Source organism: Falco naumanni, chromosome 1 (assembly GCF_017639655.2).
Source record: "Falco naumanni isolate bFalNau1 chromosome 1, bFalNau1.pat, whole genome shotgun sequence".
Lineage (NCBI taxonomy): Eukaryota > Metazoa > Chordata > Aves > Falconiformes > Falconidae > Falco > Falco naumanni.
The window spans coordinates 98,118,029-98,138,057 of NC_054054.1; the positions used below are offsets into that span (position 1 = coordinate 98,118,029).

Here is a 20,029-nt window from a genome sequence, read left to right on the forward strand (position 1 = left end):
TTTATTGCAGCAATATAAAGGAGACACAGAGGAGGCAGAAGTTATGCCATAAGGCTATTCCATATACAGGGATATAGGACACACATTTTTCCATTTTAGCTCTAAACAAAAAGACAATAGAATCAAGACTTGGTTCTTTGGTCTTTTTTTTTTTTTTTTTTTTTTTTTTTTTTTTTTTTTTTTTAATATCACAGTTGAATAGCATAGGGCACTCACAGACTGAGGAAGGGAAGTGGCCGGTTTGAAAATTGCTTTTAACATAGTGTGTAATATATTAATTGCTTATACTTCAGTATTTCTTAGTCTGTAGAATAGCAATGAGTTATGACCGCTTTCAGTGGAGATGAAATTCGAAGCTTTCTATCTCTGCTCGAAGCTGTAGCTAGGTGGCTACCAATTGCTTCCCAGTGCTGGGGATCTCTAACGATTGTGGTGGTACTAGTATGAAGCCATTAGTTAATATCTACGACGTGCACATCATGAATTTGAAATTCCTGAAGTTCGTATTGGGATGCAGAGAAGGGATGTAAAATTTCAGTAGCCTAGTATCATGAGAAATGCTGCCTTTTACAATTTTGGGGGCAGATGCATCTCTGAGGTAATTAATCAAAATAAATTCATTCAGATGCACACTACTTCCTTTAATGAAACCATTAGCAAAGGGCAGAAGATTGAGGTTTCTAATTGCTGATAATGGGCCGGTAGTCAGATTTTCTGTCTTCTCTTCAGAAAGGTCTTGGAAAATTTGCAAAGGTTTTTTAACCTTTGTAATAATAGCTTTAGATCAAAGCCACTTAGAATTCAGATGCACCAATAATGACCTGTTGGGAAGAGGGAAACAGAAGTGACAGATGATTACTTCCCAATCGCTGCATCAGCCCTGCTCCGTATCGTGCGGAAAGCGGGGATGTCCACGACATGTCCCTGTCAGGCTGTCCTGGTTTAAAGGTGTAGGTCATTTTCTTTTGTCCAGTGAAGAAGGATCATCTTACCCGAGCTGGGTGAAGCGGGGTAGGATTATTTTGAATACAAGACATGTAGGTTATTGCCTTATCATTCAATTCTGAAAAAATTGAGACTACCAAGATAGAGGGGTGGAGGGATCCTTGAGGGTCACGTGCTGCTTTGCCTCTTCTGCTTGGCTCATCTGACCCCTGTTAGTGCTGAGTGATGTGTATAACCGCTTCTTCGGAGATCATTTAGGCCACGCTGTGCATTTGTTCTGCCCCAGACAACCTATCCCATCAATTCTCTGTCATTATTTTTATAAAAAAAGATTGCCTTAATGTCAACCAAGTCTTCCTTGTTGTAGTTTAAGTCCATTACCTCAGGCCCTATCCATGAACATGAAAAATAGTTTATTCTTCCTCATTTCTTGAAAAATTTTATGTGTATGGAGACAGTAACCGTCTTTCCCCATAATCTTTTCTAGGCTAAACAATCCTAATTCTTTCAGTCACTCCTCATGGATCTTGTTTTCTACTCTTTGATTTATTCTCCTTATTCTTTTTTATTTCTTTTCACTTGCAGAAGTTTTCCAGGGCAGTTTAGCTCTCAAAATCAGATGCAGCCCTGCAGCTGGGGCCTGGTGGTGCTGAGCAGGGCTGCCTCGCGCCTCGGCATGATAAGCCTCTCCATGCACTTCACTGCGCAGGAGGCTGCTTCGGTTTGTTTGGGTTCAGATCTTTAACAACAGTGTGCAAATTGCTGAGTTCCATTCCGTTTGTGATCTACTCCAGTTCCTAAATGCTTTTCTGAGAGCAGCTTTTCCCCTTGAATCTTTTCCACCCTGTGTTTCTAGCATTTGACCTATGGAAAAGCAGCTTGCATGTAACTTTACTGGATCCCATTTTTTTAAACCCTGTCTCCAAGACTGGATTTGAATCCTGACCTCTGGTGTTCCCGTGGTGGAGGCTGGTGCTTGGCCGTGGCTGGCGGTGCAGCCAGCGTGATTCAGCACGGTGCCACTGGCAGCCGGACCATCGCCGGGGGGCTGGGAGGGGGCTGTGCCGGGCTTCTGCTGGTCCGCAGGGTGGGAGATCAGCCCAGCATCCTCACGCCTTGTGGTCTCCTCTGCCGGGCTTCCCGCTTGTCTTCTCCTCTGTTTTCCTTAATCTTTGACTTCACATTGAGGCTGCTGATGACTGCAGCCATGAGCAGAGCTGAGCTGCAGGGAGCTCTCCTGGCGCTCAGGCAGTTCGTTGCAATGTAAACCTGGGTGATGAATTTGTTCTGCTGCTTGTGGCACAGAAGTTTCACCTCACTGCGTAATCAGATCTGTGTTCTTATCTGCTTGGCAGTAGTGCAGGGCTTGTTTCAGTTTTTGTTTTGTGTGTATGTGATTTTCTGATTTGGCTTGAGCTTCATAAATTACCACTAAATGCAAATATGGGTAAATCCGCGAGCCACAGAGTATGTTTTATATCCGAAACTCATTTCTATGTATGGGATTTCTTTTCCTCTGAACCTGTCCCTTTAAATTAGATTTCTCTATCAGTAATACGTATCAGTTGCTAAGAAAAAAACTGGATCTGAGTAGAATAATTTCAAAGCAGAGCTGAGATAGCCTGAAAAGATGTCCTGTCATTTCCACAAACTCTCTTGCTGCTGCTTTGCCCTGGAGTCTTCGGTTCGCAGTGTTTAACACTCAGAGTCACAAAAAATAAGGCTTTAAGGGATCAAGGCAAGAGATTAATTTCAAAGGACATACAGCACTTCCAGTAGCCAAATACACAATAGAAAATAGGTTGAACCTGCTTTTAGAAGAGCCTGCATGGGTTATTCAGTGCTTGCTGCTTTGGAAGTCTGCAGGCAGAGGAACAGTTGGGTTTGATACTGAAGTTTTTTCACAGATGTTGAGATCTGCTCCTTTACATCTGTTTCTGGACTTATCAACATGCCAGCACATGGAAATAAATACTTTTAGAGGAAAATGTTAAGGTTACATGACAGTTAAGGTCCAAAAGACATGCATTTCACTGCAGTGCTCTGTTGCTCAGAAATGCCAGGTACCTGGCAGAATTGGGGGGTGGGGGCTCTACCTTTGACAGTCAGGAGTTCCTGAGAATGACCTGAGACTTTCCAGTAATATTATTTGTAAATCTGGCTCTGACTTACCGTATTGAGTAGCTTTCATATTTGGAATAAGAATTATTTAGGTTCTTACTTTTCTAGAACAGTCAACATTCTTTAAGAATTTTTTTTAAGTTTGGTGGGATTTCTTATGAGAGCTGTAGGAGAACCTGAGAAATAACAAGTTGAAAGATGAAAAGAAAATCTGATCTAGATTTCAAACTCACTAAACTTGGATTGAATACAGTATCAGTGCCCCATTTTGCTGCAGTTGACATCAGTGGCTGCAGTCCTCATGATGCTGGTGCTGAGGATTTTGCTGAATATTTTATTTACTTTATAGAATTGGAAGTTGAAAAGTTTGAGAAAACTTTGACATCCTTACTGCATGGGAATCTTTGGGAATACTGTGATGCTGAAGCAGGAGTTAGAAGAGTTAGCTTTATCGATGGTGCATTGAAAGGCTTTTACATGCCATGACTCAAGTCCAAACTTCAAATTTCCTTGTTATTTTCCCTGCGTTTAATAGCATCACTAACTCCTTCTGGATTCCTTACATTGCTTCAGTGGCCATATCGAAGGAAATTAAATAATCTTGAGACAGTTCCAGATACAAAGTTCACAGAGAGGACCCTTCTTTGCAATGGGCTTAAATTCAAAGAGTAGTATTTTTACTTTTGAGGCTCCTATCCCAAACATTGCCAAAGAAATCCAGTTTACTGAAAACTCTGAACTCATGTTTTGGAAGGTAAATATTGGAAAAAGCCCCACGTAAGTACAAAGTAGAAGCTACCTGTGATGTGGGCATGGCTGGACTGAATTTAGCTGTGATCATGTAGCTCGCTCTTTAGCAGCGTGCAATGCAGCTGACAGTGTTTATTTAGCAGATCAAATGTAATCGGGGTTTTACTATATTTTACCAGGTTGCACCTGTTTGAAAATGAGATTCCATCATTAGGCACTGAGAACTAATGCATCTTTCTTGAGTCCGGTTGAAGAGGTGATGCTTGCCTTATGGAGATTTCTTTAGCTGTCTCTGAACAGCACTGTGCTTTTCTTTTTTTTTTTTTTTTTCATGTGTGTGTACAGGACATGGAAATTCTGAATACTGCAATTCTCACAGGAAAAACGGTGGCAGTGCCCATCAAAGTAGTGTCCATTGAGGAGAACGGTGCTGTGACAGACATCTCTGAGTCAGTTGAGTGCAGATCCTCTGATGAAGACGTCATTAAAGTAAGTTCACACCTTGTATTGGCTTCTGAAATGCCATGTATTTTTATACACAAAAAGCTAGTAGCCTGGGAACAACCACTAAATCAACTCCAACAAAATTAATTGTACTATTGTTTCAAAAGCATAAGGAGAGGATTTTTTAAGAAAATAGAGTATTAGGTGCAACAGTACAGCCACCATGCCGAGATCAGTGTTTTAATTTTGTGTCCTAATTTTAGAAGGTCTTGGTAGCATCACCTCAAGTCCTCTGTGCACAGTCTTCATTCACTGCAAAACCAGCTTCGCTGTTAGTACTGCCTCTCCAGATGTTTCTTATCACCTTTCCAGCTGTGATGATCACCTCCACAGCTGCATCAGTGGGATGGATTGGATGAGTGTTCCCCAGCAACTGCAATGCAAAGTCATCCTGGTCGACTCCACATTCTGCTGAGAGCTGTTTTGAATTAACAACTTGATTCTGCACAGACGTGGCTCGAAAGCATTCACATGGCTGGGCCATCAGTTTAGCACTAGCAGCGGTAACAGACACCAGCGGGGCAGTGATGTCTTGAGGCGAGACAGCTATTTCTGCTGCGAGTAGGTGGTGGGAGCCCTGAAGGAAACGCACAGCTGTGCAGGGAGTCAGTACAAAGGCAGCGCTCTGCATGCAGCCCCTTGCACTTTGCACGCAGGACTTACACGGTACCTGGGGTCTGAGCAAGGGGGATTTTTACCCTTGGTCTATAAGCTCTTTTGAATACGGGATTTTAATACATTCTGTGATTTTACAGCATATAGCACAGTGGGCTTTGTGATTATACACTTTAGGTGCCTTTAATGTGCTGTCAGCTCTCTTGGGTGTATAGTATACAAATAGCAATGCCGCAGCACCATGCATTACAGTCAGTGCAGCGTGTAGGTTTGTGGAAAGCAGTAAAACTCCTGTGAACTTGCAGGACCCAACAGTTTGTTGCACTGTTGTAGCTTACGTAGAAGTATTTATTGTGTCATACTTGGAACTAATGAAGCCATTATAGAAGACTTTTACGGAAAGCTCTCTGCTTTCATCGGATCCTTCATAGCCAAACAAATGTCCCCAGTTTGCTGGAGCCTGAAATGCTCCCATATATCACATGTTTTACAGAGTTTTTAATCTCAAAGAATACCTCTTAACCTTTTTCCTAAAGTAGCCACCTAACTACAGATCAAATTAAAAGCTGGAATTTAGTTTAGGGGTCATCCTGATTATGACCTTACTGGAAAACCAAATACCTTAAGAAGAAAAAGTACAAGGTAGCATTCACAAATCAAAAAAATAAATTCAGAAAAGAACTACTGTGATCATCCAGATTAGCCATCTTGCTTTAAAAGCGTACAGAATTTCACCAAATAATTCCAGCCCCTTGGGGATTTCTTTGTTCCGACCAGGAAAATGACCAGTGTTAAGTTCTGCCGTTCAGAGGAAGACTCAGGTCAGGGGAAAAAAAATACATCTGATAGGCATTTGTTACACATCACCAGATGGTGCATAGAAAATGACAGCACAATGATTTCCTAAATAAAAATCCCTCTGCAAAAAAGACTTCTGGGTTTTACAGCTTTGGAGCATATCAATCAAGGAGAAATGGAATTCCCATGTCTTACAAAAAAAGAGAGTGTTCTTGCAGTAATTGCAGTCCAGCCTGGACTATTGCTGTTCTCCAACAATTTGTTTGGAAATAATGTTTTCTTGAAGCAGTATGTCCTTTGATTAGCACTTGGGACCCTGCCGTGCTCTTCTCTTATTTTCTACAGAAATAATTTATCTCCACTAAAAGGGTTTCTTAAAATGGAACCTGTTTGCACTATTGGAACATTTTTAAGTGGCTTCTAGAAGCCTCCCTGTCTAGCCCCTCTCAAGTTGAAGTGAAACAAATAACTGGAGGCTAACACACAGTGTTTATTGGACTCAACTAGAGAAATTTTTCAGGTGTCATTTCTTTCTCTTCAGAAATGGTTTGAAATTGTTCAGATGAATAGAGAAATGATCTTCTGTGTATTTAGAAATATATGCAGAATCTCTTGAGGAATGTGTCTGTGACACGAGTGCTAACTGCTATAAAACATACAGCTAGTTAAAAAAATAGAGTTCAATGAAACGCTTTCCTTTCCATGAAAATAACCTGAGTTCAAAAATCTTCAGCGCTACATGTCTTTCAGAGGTACTATAAACATTTTGCATTTGTATTTCATCACTCTTGGACTAGCTTATATCCTGTCACTACCTGAGGGGATATACATGGTATTGTGTTACTATTGTATAGCTCTTATTTATAATTGGTAAATTAAAAGCTGGATACGAGTATCACTGTATTAGCCTTGAACGATACTCTAAAGACCTCCTTTACTAGTTTCTTTTCATTTTTAAATTACATTAATAGCTTTGAGATGTTTTGAGGTCAAAACAGGGATTCAGATAATATTGGTCCACACATGCAGCTGCTGTGGCTGTCACTGGAAACAGAACCACGGATCTTACCCTTAAGACGTCCCTCAGTAGTTAATGAGCAGCGAGCTTTGGCTTCATTGGGACTGATGAGTAGAGGATGACATTAATGGCAGGTAAAGGCCACTGCAAGAATGTCAGGAATTTCTGCTAGGAGCTAAAATCCAGGACAGAGTGTCACAGCTGTCCCTGTCTTATTGCAGTGACTTGAAACAAAATCCCAGATCAAAGCAACAGTGAATTGTCGGGGGCAGAAAAGCTGGCTGGGGGATTTTATGGATGAACTCTAGCTTAACAGCTAGAAAAGGCTGGAACTACTGCTGGTATCAACACTTCCACAGCAGGAGTGATGGGTCCCAATAGCAGGTGATAGGACAAGAGGCAATGGCCTCAAGTTGCGCCAGGAGAGGTTTAGATCAAGTATTCAGAAATATTTCTTCACCAAAAGGGTTGTCAAGCCCTGGAACAGGCTGCCCAGGGAGGCGGTGGAGTCACCATCCCTAGGGGTATGTAAAAGATGTGTAGATGTGGCGCTTGGGGACATGGTTTAGTGGTGGACTTGGCAGTGCTGGGGTAATGGTTGGACTCAGTCATCTTAAAGGTCTTTTCCAATGCAAATGATTCTGTGATTCTGTGACTTACAGGCACCTGCCAAGGTTACAGATCTTGTTGAAAGCCCAATCCAGTAACCGTTTACACACATGAGTAACTTTAGTGTGAATACTGCTGACATCAGGGAACATACTCATATGAAATAGTCATTTAGGATTCATAAATGTTTAAGAGATTTTTGCCATTTGTGGTGGAAACAGTTTATGAAATGAAATTAATACTAACTAAATAGACACAAACCCTTGTTGAAATGCCTGCTGTCCATTTGTGAATCTGTTCAGATTAAGTATCAGTCTCGGTGCTGTGTAACACATGGTGCAGGAACGTCTTGGTTTGCCATTAAGGAAGCTGACAGATGGACTTACTCAGAAGATATAAATAAATAATTGTGTAGTAATCATAGTAACTTATTTTTAATGTATTCTATGTAATGTAATTTTAATATATGTCTGGAACCATATCACAGTACTCTATTTACTAAGGAAAAGTCATCAGCACTTCATTGTTTAGATGATACTTTGCTATTGTCTTAATAGACACAATCTTACAGAAATGGCTATGCTTCGGCCTCTTCAGTTGTTTATTTAACTACAAAGACGTTTCACTGCTCTCCCTTACTTTCCACTACTTGCAAAACTTGAGCTGTGTTGAAGAACTAAATACAGAAGCACTGTTTTCACTTTGAAAGGCAGAGGAGCCAGTAGTTGGCAGTATCCATAGGTATTTTTACTAGAAGTTATGTATTTTTCTGCCAGCAGGCTGAACGCAGTTCCAAGCTCAGTGGCTGAGCTACAGGCAGGTATTCATGGGTCGAACTCTTCAGCCTCAATCTTGCATTCATTAAAGCCATCAGGAAAGCTCACCCTGAAATTTTAATGGGATGGGGACAGTCCCTCAGGCTCCTTAGTGTATCATCAGAGTACCATGGCTATTCCAGAGTAAGGTCTATAGATGCCCTTTCATCACATCGTTTAGGCACCACATAGAGAGATGCTGTGACTCGAATGAGGAGCGTTACACTGGGGCAGCACGATCGCTTGCTCTCTGAGCGTCGGGGCTGGATGCCGGACCGTAGTTCTCAAGCAGGTCTCCACCACGAAGGGAAATCATCTGCCCTTGCTTTGCATTAGCCCTACCTAGAAGAGTGTGGTTCTCCACGCATAAGCGAGGCTGGTGCTCTGTTAGTGAGGGCAGAGGTCCCCACGCTCTGTAAGTGTATTGACCAGAATGGGTGTCACCTTCTCCCCACAGCTGCCGGACTGGTGGGGGACGATGTCCTGCTGCAGCACCAGCTTCTGCTACCTGAGCTACTTACAGTAAGGGCTCAGCTGGTCCCTGGATCCCTTTGATCTTTCCAGACATGAAGCCAAGAGAGAGCAAAACAGGTGCCCAGGGAACGATGAGATGGGGACTGGTGATGACAGAAAGAGTGACGTGATGGAAGGGTGTGAAGCGTTGCGTTAAAGAAAGTGCGAGTGCCAAAATACATTGGTCTGTCAAAACCTGTGTGATGTTGTATGGGAATCGGGGTGTGACTGTCCTTACTGGTGCACTGTAGTACTAAAGGATGTGGAAATGCTCAAGATCATTAAGGAAGGGCCTAAATATCTGGTGTGTTGCTCTCCACTGGGCTAATTCAAGACCTGGTCCTTTTCCTATGGAAATTGAATGTTACACCATGCATATTACAGAACTGACCTGGTAGAGAATCAGTGCTAAACGTGACTTGGTGATAATTGTACTCAGTTCAGTAAAACATTTTAACAGATATTTCCAAAATATAAAAATGAGGGATCTCATAAGTGTCTGTCAGAGGAAAGCCAAGTCTGCTTAAAACAAAGCTTCCCATAGCATCTAAAGTTTCTTCCCTGTGCTTTCTTACCAGCAGCATCTGGAGGCAAATAATGATGTGGTGGGTTGTGATGAAGTGTGATGCAGGTGGTGATTTCAAGGGGGAGCAGATTTTCAGAAGATTTTGTTCCATTAGAAACCCTGGCACGTCATGGGCACGTTACATTTTCCCTCATACCGTTCAGCTCCTGCTGCATACGGCAGGGTAAGCGTCCAAACTTGCATCACGTTTCTGCAGCTCAGCATACACATATATTCTTTGTATGGGGCTTTATTGCAAAGCCTTCAAGACTCAGAGGATTTAAGGCTTCACATTATGTTTTTAGTGCAGGTTACAGAAGCAAATAAAAACAAGGGGCTGACTAGAAAGAACTGGTTGTTCCTACCAGCTATTTTGATCGAGGAAGAACGCTAACTTCCAATAAAATGCTTCTACAGTGAATATAATGCAGTTGATTTATCGCTCGTTTTTTACTTAGGTTAAATAAAACTCTCTTTGGAGTTTGTTAACTAGGTGCAACTGTTGTAGGGCTGAGCATGCTGAATAATGAGTAGGTGGATAAACTTCTGATTAAAACAAGTCTCGTTCCTAACTCAACCTGTAAAACAAGGGGAGAAATGAAGAGTCACACTGGATGGGTTTTCCAGGAATACGATGTGGTCTAACAAGAGACCGGCCGTACTCTGTGCAGTCACGTTGATGTAGTGCTCTCTTCTGCGGTTGTATGGCAGTCCTGTGAGTTCCAGTGAATGCGTGGAGGGGTCAGTCTAAACTACAGCAGCTACGGCCAGCCCTCCTCGCTGTAACGTGTGGGCAGCCACTCGGGGAGGGTTGATGCCTCTTCCAGATACTTAAGCCCATGCGGTCAAAATTGTAGCAGTACTCACTGGAAAAAAAATAGAGTAGTTGTATAACTTTCTGGAAGGAACAGGGAAAAGCTGGACTATTCTTTGTGAGGTGCCTATGTGTTCACTCTCAGGCTTGCACCTTTTCCCTTGGTCAGCTCCGGGATCAGGAGCCAAAAGCTCAGTCCATGTGGCACCACCCAGAGGGTGATGCTGCTTCGGGGTCCTGAGCTGGGGTCTCTGCGTGGGGTTGTAAGGACACACTAGCAGGCTCAGAAAAAGCATGGGAGCTCTGCCACATCCGCTGCATGGTGCAGATACCCTCCAGGGCCACCACAAACCACCTTCCTGAAGTTTATGTTGGGTAGCTGGTGACCTGCAAACACAGTTCCTGCTCACCGCACCCTGGTGTAGGTTTGAAAGCCCTCAAAAGCAGAAGCTGTAGCTCTTTGGGAGTCCAAACCCAGTAGCCTGTTTCTCTGGTGGCTTCTCTTTCCTCTTCTGATACTGTGTGTTCCCGTGATGTGTGTGAAATCGAAAAGCTTTAAAAACAAGTCAGTCACAGCATGGACATTCCATTGTTTCGCTGTTCTGAAGCCCTGTGACTTTATAGTCTTTTCTTCTGGTAGATTTGTTCTGTTCTGAACAGAATTGCAAATAGAAAACCAACCTCCTTGCCCTCCTCCATACTTTTGATAGTCCTGTGATTTACTGGGATCAATATACATCAGTAGAGTGGAAAAACTTCAGAGGAGCTTTAGAAAAATGAAACTTTTACCACACACTTCTGTCAGATGCAAATAGGCATATAGGCCAGCGATGTGTGGAGCTTTCACAGAAGACGTTATATCATTAATGTATACCACTACTCCCCAAGCAGGCAGCCTCTGTGGAAATTGAAACTCAAAATTGACATGGTCTGAGATACTTAAATTCAGCAATAAAAGTTGTAAATACTTTGCCATCGCATAATATGCAAAAATTTCAAGGGCAGCTAAAGAAACTTTTAAACTGTATCCATGCAGACTTCTTATCCTGTCATCTCATGCCTTCACCCAGCCCACTGCCTGCTTTAGTGATGTCAGGATGGAGAACCTATACATCCCACAAGGAAAATCAAAGCAGAGTGGCAATAACAGTGCCTCGAGTTCCACAGAAAGTGCTTCAAAATCAACTTCAAAGCTGCAAGATCAAGACCAGGAAAGTAAATGGGAGAAATAACATTAGTCTTATGACAGCTATAGATATGATAGGAAGATGAGCAATTTTCTCCAGTTTTGAGTAATACAGTCAGAAGAATTAATGGTTTGCTTCTCCTTTCCTTTTCTGCCAATAGCTGTAATTTACACATTGTGAATTTGTATATGGTAGATACATATTAAGTTGGAAATTACGAGCATTGTGATGTTCTCAGATGTGCAGCTACTGTCCAAAGTGTGTCGATGGAATTAAAAGTCTCTGCATTCACCATGTGATCCTGCTTTGCCAAGCAAGATATCTGGGGCTGTGCTGCAGCTATGGTCTGGTCTATCCCTAGTGAGTAGGAACCAAACTCTCTGTTCAGCCCCATTTTCAGAAATTACTTGACTTGAGAGTGCACAAAATAGGACAGATTTTGGTGTACGTGATAACACTAGCTGCAGAGAGCTCCTGTGGCTCGTTGCAGCTACAGTTCAGCTTCAAAAGCTGGGCATTTGGGAGCAAATAGATGCCCTCCAGTCTCAGCTGGCATTTTGTGCCCCTTTTACTCTCTCAGTTCTGTCGTAGTGAATGATATTCAGTTAGTTAAATGTACTGCTTCTGCTCTGCAAAGCTGCCAGCAAAATCTTTGTAATGAGATTAGATAATGTACAGCCTTTTCCCTAAGAAACGCTGTCTAGCTTTGGGGGTTTTCTACTTTGTTTTGCTAATCTGGCTGCTCATACTGCAAATGCAGACCCTTTGCAACACAGAGTCCAAATTGCTTCTAAGCTATGGCCCCGATTTCACATAGAGTTCTCTTACCCAGCGCTCAGGGCTTGATCCCCATGTCATTAGTGCGGGTTGCTGGGAACTTTGCCTGAGGACTGATTGCAGGGAATGAAACTGCATTTGGAATGTGGCAGCTGTTTACAAGCACACAGCAACACCAACGCACAAGCCATGTCATCCGCTGGAGACTGCAGACAGTTAGTGCTTAGAGAGGCAGAATGAAGCTCAACTCAGTTATTACCGTGTCATACCTGCCCTGCTCCTTCGTCACCGTCTCCAGACTGGGAGTAATTACTCCTCCACTGTTTCTTGAAACAAATTTATTCTTTTTCTTTTGGTGGGTTGTAGGTCAAAACAACTCTCAGGGTTCTTCTTGCATGTAATGTGAAAAAACAAGCCTTTTGGTTATGAAGATGACAGCGTTACCGGTGTGGAGCCTGTGTTTACCTGTACGGCGGCACTTCCCGAGTCACTGTGCCGGGCTCCGGTGCCGTCAGAGGGAAGCAGGGGTGGCATGGCAAGGCAAGGCACACTAGCAATTAGCAACTCCTGTAACGGATGCTTCACTTTTAAAGGCTGCTCTAACAGTGTCACAGAGCTGTAAATATCGTTCCAGAGGTCGTGGAAGAGCTCAGGTCTGAAGCTTTAACTCTTATCAGGCTTAAACAGTTTAACGTGAAAAAATGAGTAGTATGGGCCTGGAGACAGCTTGCATTTTCCAGTGGGAGGTTATTGATTATTCAGGATTATGCAGCCAGGCACTGAAATCCTTCTTATGAAGCAGTTGCCATCACCTAATGTTCATGTGGCATAGTATTTCCTTTATGTATAAAACCATAGCGTTTAGTTGAAATCAAGGCTGGACAGCTGAATAGAGTCTCTCTCAAAACCTCTACAATTAACTAGAGGATAATTTCTTCTCTACAGAGGATGTTAACAAAAACTCCTAGAAGAAATTCTGTAGTAAGGATGTGAATATCACAAATTTTGAAAAGATTGTCCAAAAAAGCTTGTGGAATGGTTATCACTGTCTAATATTGTATGTTCTATAAATGTCAATATGTCCAGTGGGTAAGGCATTCTGGTGCTCTTTATTTGTTAATGGAATGAATGACTTTGTTCACTAAGCTTAACCTCCACGACCCTCAGTCACCCTTCTGGTATATAAGACCGCTGATACTGAGCTGAAATACCAGGAGTGTCATATAGTTGAAAAGTGCTGAACATCACCATTCTTTACTAATTATCCTGTGAATTTTTTCATTGAAATTGAGATTCCTTTAAGAGATACTGGAAAAATCTTTTTGCTCATTGAAGTGCTTTCATAAATATTTAAACATTTATGTAACCTTTGAATATTTTAGTAACATTTACATTAGTAGAACAGAAATGGGTAAATGGATTTACACACCAAAATACAAGATTTTGAACCTGATGAATACAACAAGCAGGACATCTACCGTTATCATATCTCCTCATTTCTGTTCAGCCATAAAGTTCTGAAACTTCTAGAACCTCAGGAAGCTTAATTAAGGGCAAAGCACACAGACTTCTACCTAGAAAATGAACTGGTGCCTCCAAATTGTCAGTGTAGCTAAACTTGGCAGGGTCGCCATATTAAAAACTTCCCTTTTTGTCCTCCAGAAGTGTCCTTCAGAGCCTGGCCTGATATGTCCAGAGGTGAAGAACAACTAGGAGAAAAAACAAGCTAAGACTAGACTAGATGCACAGAGCCAGTACCACTAGTTTGTTTTTAGGTCTTATGGTTGTTCTTTCCACTCCTGCCTATAACAGATACGGAACGAAACAGAGTGCTTTGAGGTCACCTTCTTTTGAAAGACAGTCTTAGCTTATATTTGACATGAAATTTGTCTTTGGTAAATTATCTGTCTCCACCATCACTGAATGAAGATTTCTCAGAAATCTGTAGGAGAATGTAACCAGCCAAGCCGATATTCTTACAGAAATGTCAACAGCCCCTTTGTGGCTGCAGATCCAGGGCAATGCGTGGTCACATCCTTTGTGGGGACCTCAGGCAGCTCATGCTCCCTTCTGGCAGTTCTGTGATACAGAGGTCATGGTGGGACCAAGACCTTAAACTGAAAGGAGTAAGTAGAGAAGACCCAGAGGTTCTGCACTGGGCTGGTACCAGGAATCTCCTTAATATTCACTTGCAGCTGATGTGTTCATTACCAGGTGGAAAGGTACGTCCCCAGATCACGTAGTGCCGTAGGTAGTGGTGATTCAGGAGTGACTCTTGATTTCCAGACAGTGGTTTTCTCTGTCAACTCAGTAAAATGTGGTTTGTTGCAGAGAGAATCTATCCAAGTCATTTAGAAAGGCAATGGCCTTTGTTACAAAGGGGCACAAAAATATAATGCCAGCAAAAAGAAAGGTGAAGAAACCTCCAGGGAACTGTGCTTAGCCCTGCCTTTTGCTGTCTAGCTTCTTTATTCGAGTTTTAATCTGGAGAAAGTAGTTAGAAAAATAGAAAAAAGGGGGAAAGTAGCTGAATGCAGCTTAATAATGAAAGAAACTGCTGAAATAGCATCAGAAAGCTCTTTAAAATGCAGAACTTCTTGCTGATCTGCTATGAAGACTAGAAAAAAACCAATCACTTAAAGGTGGTGGCTAAGTAGGCTTTCCCTTTATCATCTTTTACTTCTGATGCCAAAGATAAAAAGCATTTTCAGAGGGAAGATGTTTTTGTAGTAAAAGCATAAATACTACAGGAGATGAGAGGTGGATCACTGTGCACAGCTTCTGCTAGAAACTTCCCTGGACTACTGCGGTCATTTTACTGCTCAGTGACCTTCCAGAAGCACTGCAAAACCCTGGAGGAAAGCTGAGAGATACTTTTATCTATCAAAAATGCTTAAGCAAATACACTTTTTCAATTAATAAGAATTTGAGTTCTAATGTGATCCAGTTTAATTTATTACTCTTTTTAATCTCCCTTCTATCCTTCCTTCATGATTCCATGTGACAGTTTTAGGTTGTCCAGTCCTGTGTTTTCATCTGTTAACCTCATATGAGAACAAATCAAAATAGTTTTGCCAAGTCTGTGTTTAATAACTCCAAAACCAAGTTGACTGTGACATTATTTCCGAGTTAATCTGAGTGAAGGGGGGTTTGTTGTTGCCCCACATAACCCCTACCTTTTATTGGTGAGGGGCATCTGCTTAGCAAATCAGGCCTTACATGTGGCTTGCTGATGTTGTAAATTGTAGCAGAATCAGTACATCTGCATTTGTTCTCTGAGGCTGAGAAATCCTTTTTATTTATTTTTGAAGCGATACTGTTTCAGACAAGGGCAAGGGAAGCAAGCCCGTTCGCTCTCATTCCGCTAGCCTGCTGCAGCTAAGCTTAGCTGAGACATGTTGCTTCCAGAAGCTGTAGACTATGGAATAGTTTTAATTGAACGTTTCTGGAGAAGGAGTATCCTTAATCCTGTACATATGGAGAGCACACACACATTGTATGTGATGCACGCTGAGACACTTTCTCCCTTTCATCCCCTTTACAGCACTGGTTGGAGTCTGTTGCCTTTCTTTCTCAAAAGCAATCAGTGTTGCTTCAAGGATGGATACCTGAAAGCAAAACAGTTAAAACACATACGATAATGCAATACAACATCAGCTTTGCTCCTCCTGGTACTCTCTGCGCACTACCTCATTATCAGAAATACAGGAACAGAAGAAAGAGCATGTGTAAGGACATTAGCAATGTTTGTACTTGGTGAAAAGAGTAATGTTTTTCTCAATGCAACTCATAAAGACCTGCCACTATTGCTGATGCACATCCACTAATAAATATTAACCTGTAGCAATTTTAAGGACTGTGTGGTTCCTACAATAGCCACCTCCTTAGGATGCTGTCTGTATTTGTTTAGCCATTTGTTTGTCGCATACCCATGAAGGCATACAGCAGCTTTACAAACACAGATGGAGATTGGATCTCAGCCCAGAACCATTTAGGAATTACAGTTTTGTTCCTATTGTTACTGTGTTTTTTTCCCAGACAGTCTCATTTGTTCTGTTACTGACAACACTGGGCCTTAGATAGTATGAAATCGTACATCTAGATCAGACCTGGTCTGTCTGAAGCTGGATGTTATCAGAAACCTTTTATCAGCATGTGCATGTGGTTTACCATGTGCATAAATAAGCAACATGTACAGCTCAGAAAGTTCATACTTTTGTCTTTGGGGTGAACGCCACAGAAATGAATGGGGCGGAACCTGTTTCAGGATGGCAACAGCTGCTGCTCCAAGGAGAACGAGATTGGATCTTATGACAAGCCTCCCAAAAGCTGCTCCAAGGAGAACCAGACTGGATCTTATTGACAAGCTTCCCAAAAGCTTCTGCGCAGAGGAAGATAGGGCTAAAGAACAAAGAGCCATAGCTGAGGCTGCTTTGTCTCTGGCTCTGCGGAGAAGTTGTCCCTGAGCCAGCAGTGTGTCCCGGTGGCCAAGAAGGCCAATGACATCCTGGGGTGCATTAGGAGAAGCATGGCCAGCGGGTCAAGGGTGGTTATCCTCCCGCTCTGCTCTGCCCTGGTGAGGCTGCATCTGGAGTGATGCATCCAGTTCTGGGCTTCCCAGTTCCAGAGAGACAGGGAACTACTGGAGACGGTCCAGTGGAGGGCTACACAGATGATGAGGGGACTGGAGCATCTCCCTGATGAGGAAAGGCTGAGGGAGCTGGGACAGTTTAGCCTGGAGAAGAGAAGACTGAGGGAGGATCTTACCGAGGTCTACAAATATCTTAAGGGCAGGTGCCAAGAGGACGGGGCCAGGCTCTTTTCAGTGACGCCCAGTGACAGGACAAGGGGCAATGGACACAAACTGCAACACAAGAAGTTCAATCAGAATCTGAGGAAGAACTTCCTCACCTTCAGCATTACAGAGCACTGGCACAGGCTGCCCAGAGAGGCTGGGGGGGTCTCCATCTCTGGAGATGTTCAAAACCCACCTGGATGCAACTGTGCAACCTGCTCTGGAAGAACCTGCTTTGCAGCAGGGGGACAGGGACGACAGACTAGATAGTCTCCAGAGCTCCCTTCCCACCCTGACCATTCCCTGAGTCTGTGAAATGTTCCATACATAGGGTCTTCTCCTCCAGGCACATTCACTACTTCCCATTTGGCTCTGGAAGTTGTTCTGTGCTACAAGCGCAGTGCAGCTCTCTGTGGTTGACCAAGGCTCTCTGGGTTGTGGTTTACACTAGTGGGGGAAAATGGACAGAAAGAATTGAATTTACTTTCCTGAGGTTACAGAGAAAGACAGAAATTAGAGTCTGTGTCAGCAAGGACTTCCCTGTACCCTGAACTTCCTTGAGGATGTTGTGCCATAGGTAACATTCATATGTGGTGTATTATTTAGATGTGAATTCCTTCTAACTTCATCCATCTAAGAATTAGGTGTCTGGTCTAAGATACCTCACAGGGTCTCCATCTCTGGTGGAGAGACAGATAGCTGCAGGGAGAGGGGCAGTGACACTGCCAAGCATGGAGAGAGGAGAGTCACCCACTGGCCATTCCTCTTCCCCTGCCACTGAGACAGCAGCGAGACGAGGGGCTGGCGTCAGACAGCAGCAGCTCACACACAGGAGCTGAATGCCCCCAGTACACCCCCAGTACATCCTGCTGGCTGCATACTGCTCCAGGCAGCAATGCCTCTGTGATCAGGACATCAAGGCTGTAACTCCTGGCAGGTAGCCCTTGCTCACCTGTGCAGTTGAATTTTTTTTCATGATAAACATTTTCATGATGTTTTCTCTCCCAGGGCAAAGCTGATGCAATGGCACCGTAGAAAGAGCAGCCCATCTAGGAACAGGTTCTAAATTACTGCATGGTATTATATATTATATTATATTACATTATGCACCTCAGCTGCATAGTACTTTTACGTTAGATCAAATAGTCATTCTGAAACAACCTAGTGTGAGCTAAACCCCTGTCTGTATTGCCATTCAAGTTAATACTTGTAAACACAGGGCATGCCATTCCTGCGGATAAAATAAAGACATTTCTGCCTCCTTCAGACTGTTAAACCTGTTTTAGATGGTCTGAAGGAGAAGCCTAAACAGCCGGCTGGGTCAGGTATTGTAGTGTGTAGGGCTGTTTTCAGTCAACAGAGCCCAGTTACAGCATAACCCCCTTAGAGAATGACTCAAAGAAATGTTTGGTTTATGTTATCTGAAGTTTCCTTTTGCGATCTCACCACCAAATATTGTACCGGCATGTGAGCAGTGCCTAAAGCTGACAGAGGATACAAAGGGGATCTGTATGTCAAACTGGAAACAGTTTAGCTGCAGTATCTGTGGTCACAGAGGACATCCATCTGTTTGATTAACCTGGGAACATAAGCATTTCCAGCTGATAATCTTCATTTGAATAAAATGATATCGGGAATGGGAGTGGGAATAAAAGGGAGCAGATGATAATATAAATATATGTTCAGGTGGGGAGACACATTGCCACCACTAACGATACTCGTTACGGGTGATGAAATAGAATTCTGACGGGATGGGAGCAAGAGCAGGAATTGAGGAGATCTGCTGGATTTACTGTTAATTTCTGCAGACATACCAGCTCATTTAGCAGGGTAACAGCTCCCATTGCTAGCCACTTAATGTATGATTAATGTGCCACAGGATTTCCCCAGACATTTATGACACGTTTAGGAATAGATATGACAATGACTTTATCACATGGAGACACTTCATACTATCTGCATCCCTCTTAATGATTTATATATTCGAGAGTGATTTTATCACTAGTACTCAGTAACGTAATAAATGAGAAAACTCAATGGTCTGTAAATTACAACATTGATTAAAGAAGCGATTACTGATATAACTCTTACATGACTATGATAATGCTTGCTTATATTTCAGGACAGCATTTACATGTTAATGATAAATCTACTGCAGTGTTTAGAAATACTTTACAGCTTTAATCAAAATGTAAACATTTATAAACAGATAATGTTTATTGCAGAGGAAATGAGTACACTCTGTTACTCTTCAGTGGATGAAACCCACTCCAGAGCCAGCTTTGTCTTCACGTCTGATGAAGGTGCTCATCAGGGCAGAGCATTGATTTGCTGCTTGCCTCTATTTTGACTTGTTTTGGTTTGTTGGGTTCCTCTTGACCAAGCTGTGAAGGAGCCGTGCTCGTTATAAATTCCACAGCACTGTGATGGGCTGGTGGCTCACTGCATAACAAATAGAAAATCAACCACCAGCTTCATAAATACTATCCAGTCTTTAGGCATCTCGAGCATAATTATGCCTCCTGAGCCAATGAAAGATTTTTGTGCTCAGCTGCTCCCATTGCAAAAGGCAATCATTAACATGCATCAAGAGACGGGAGCTTTTTTGTTGGTTTTTGGTTTTCAGATGCCAGCATTACACTTTGAGCTTGTTTTGTTGCAGTGATTACCTTTTCTTCTTTCTCTCTTTCTTTCTCCCCTTAGGTTTCTGACAGATGTGACTATGTTTTTGTCAATGGCAAAGAAATGAAAGGCAAGGTGAATGCACTTGTGAACTTCACGTATCAGTATCTGAGCGCTCCTCTGCAAATCACAGTCTGGGTTCCACGCCTGCCTCTCCAGATCGACATTTCGGACACAGAACTGAGCCAAATAAAAGGCTGGCGAGTCCCAGTCGTTTCCAACAAAAGGTAGGTTTGAACTGTGAAATTTCTTGGGTGTTTTTGTAAAATTAACTCTTAGCAAAAACAGCTGCAGCACCTGCATCCAAAATGCAGCATCTTTCCCTGAGGAGCAGCAGTACTGGAATCCCCAGCTTTGCACGGGACAGGTGTAATAAAGCTTTTAAAGTTTGTGGGAGTTTTGCTTCTGTGTGTGTGTCTGTCCTGTGCAGCAGAGCACAGCGTGGTACTCCAGTAAGGTCCACTTATAGAAGAGTTACCTGCTTACATGAAATAGTGGTACAGGCCATTTGCACAGTCCTT

At 42.7% G+C, this 20,029-nt stretch overlaps 1 protein-coding gene across 1 annotated transcript in view; it reads left to right on the forward strand.

Annotated features, from left to right (window-relative positions):
* The window catches only part of TMEM132C (transmembrane protein 132C), a 221,273-nt gene that overhangs the window by 187,592 nt on the left and 13,652 nt on the right, over window positions 1-20,029 (forward strand). Inside the window, exons 5-6 of the mRNA XM_040611372.1 lie at window positions 4,162-4,305; window positions 19,530-19,735. Coding sequence (XP_040467306.1) covers window positions 4,162-4,305; window positions 19,530-19,735 — 350 coding nt within the window. The remainder of the gene's footprint in view (window positions 1-4,161; window positions 4,306-19,529; window positions 19,736-20,029) is intronic.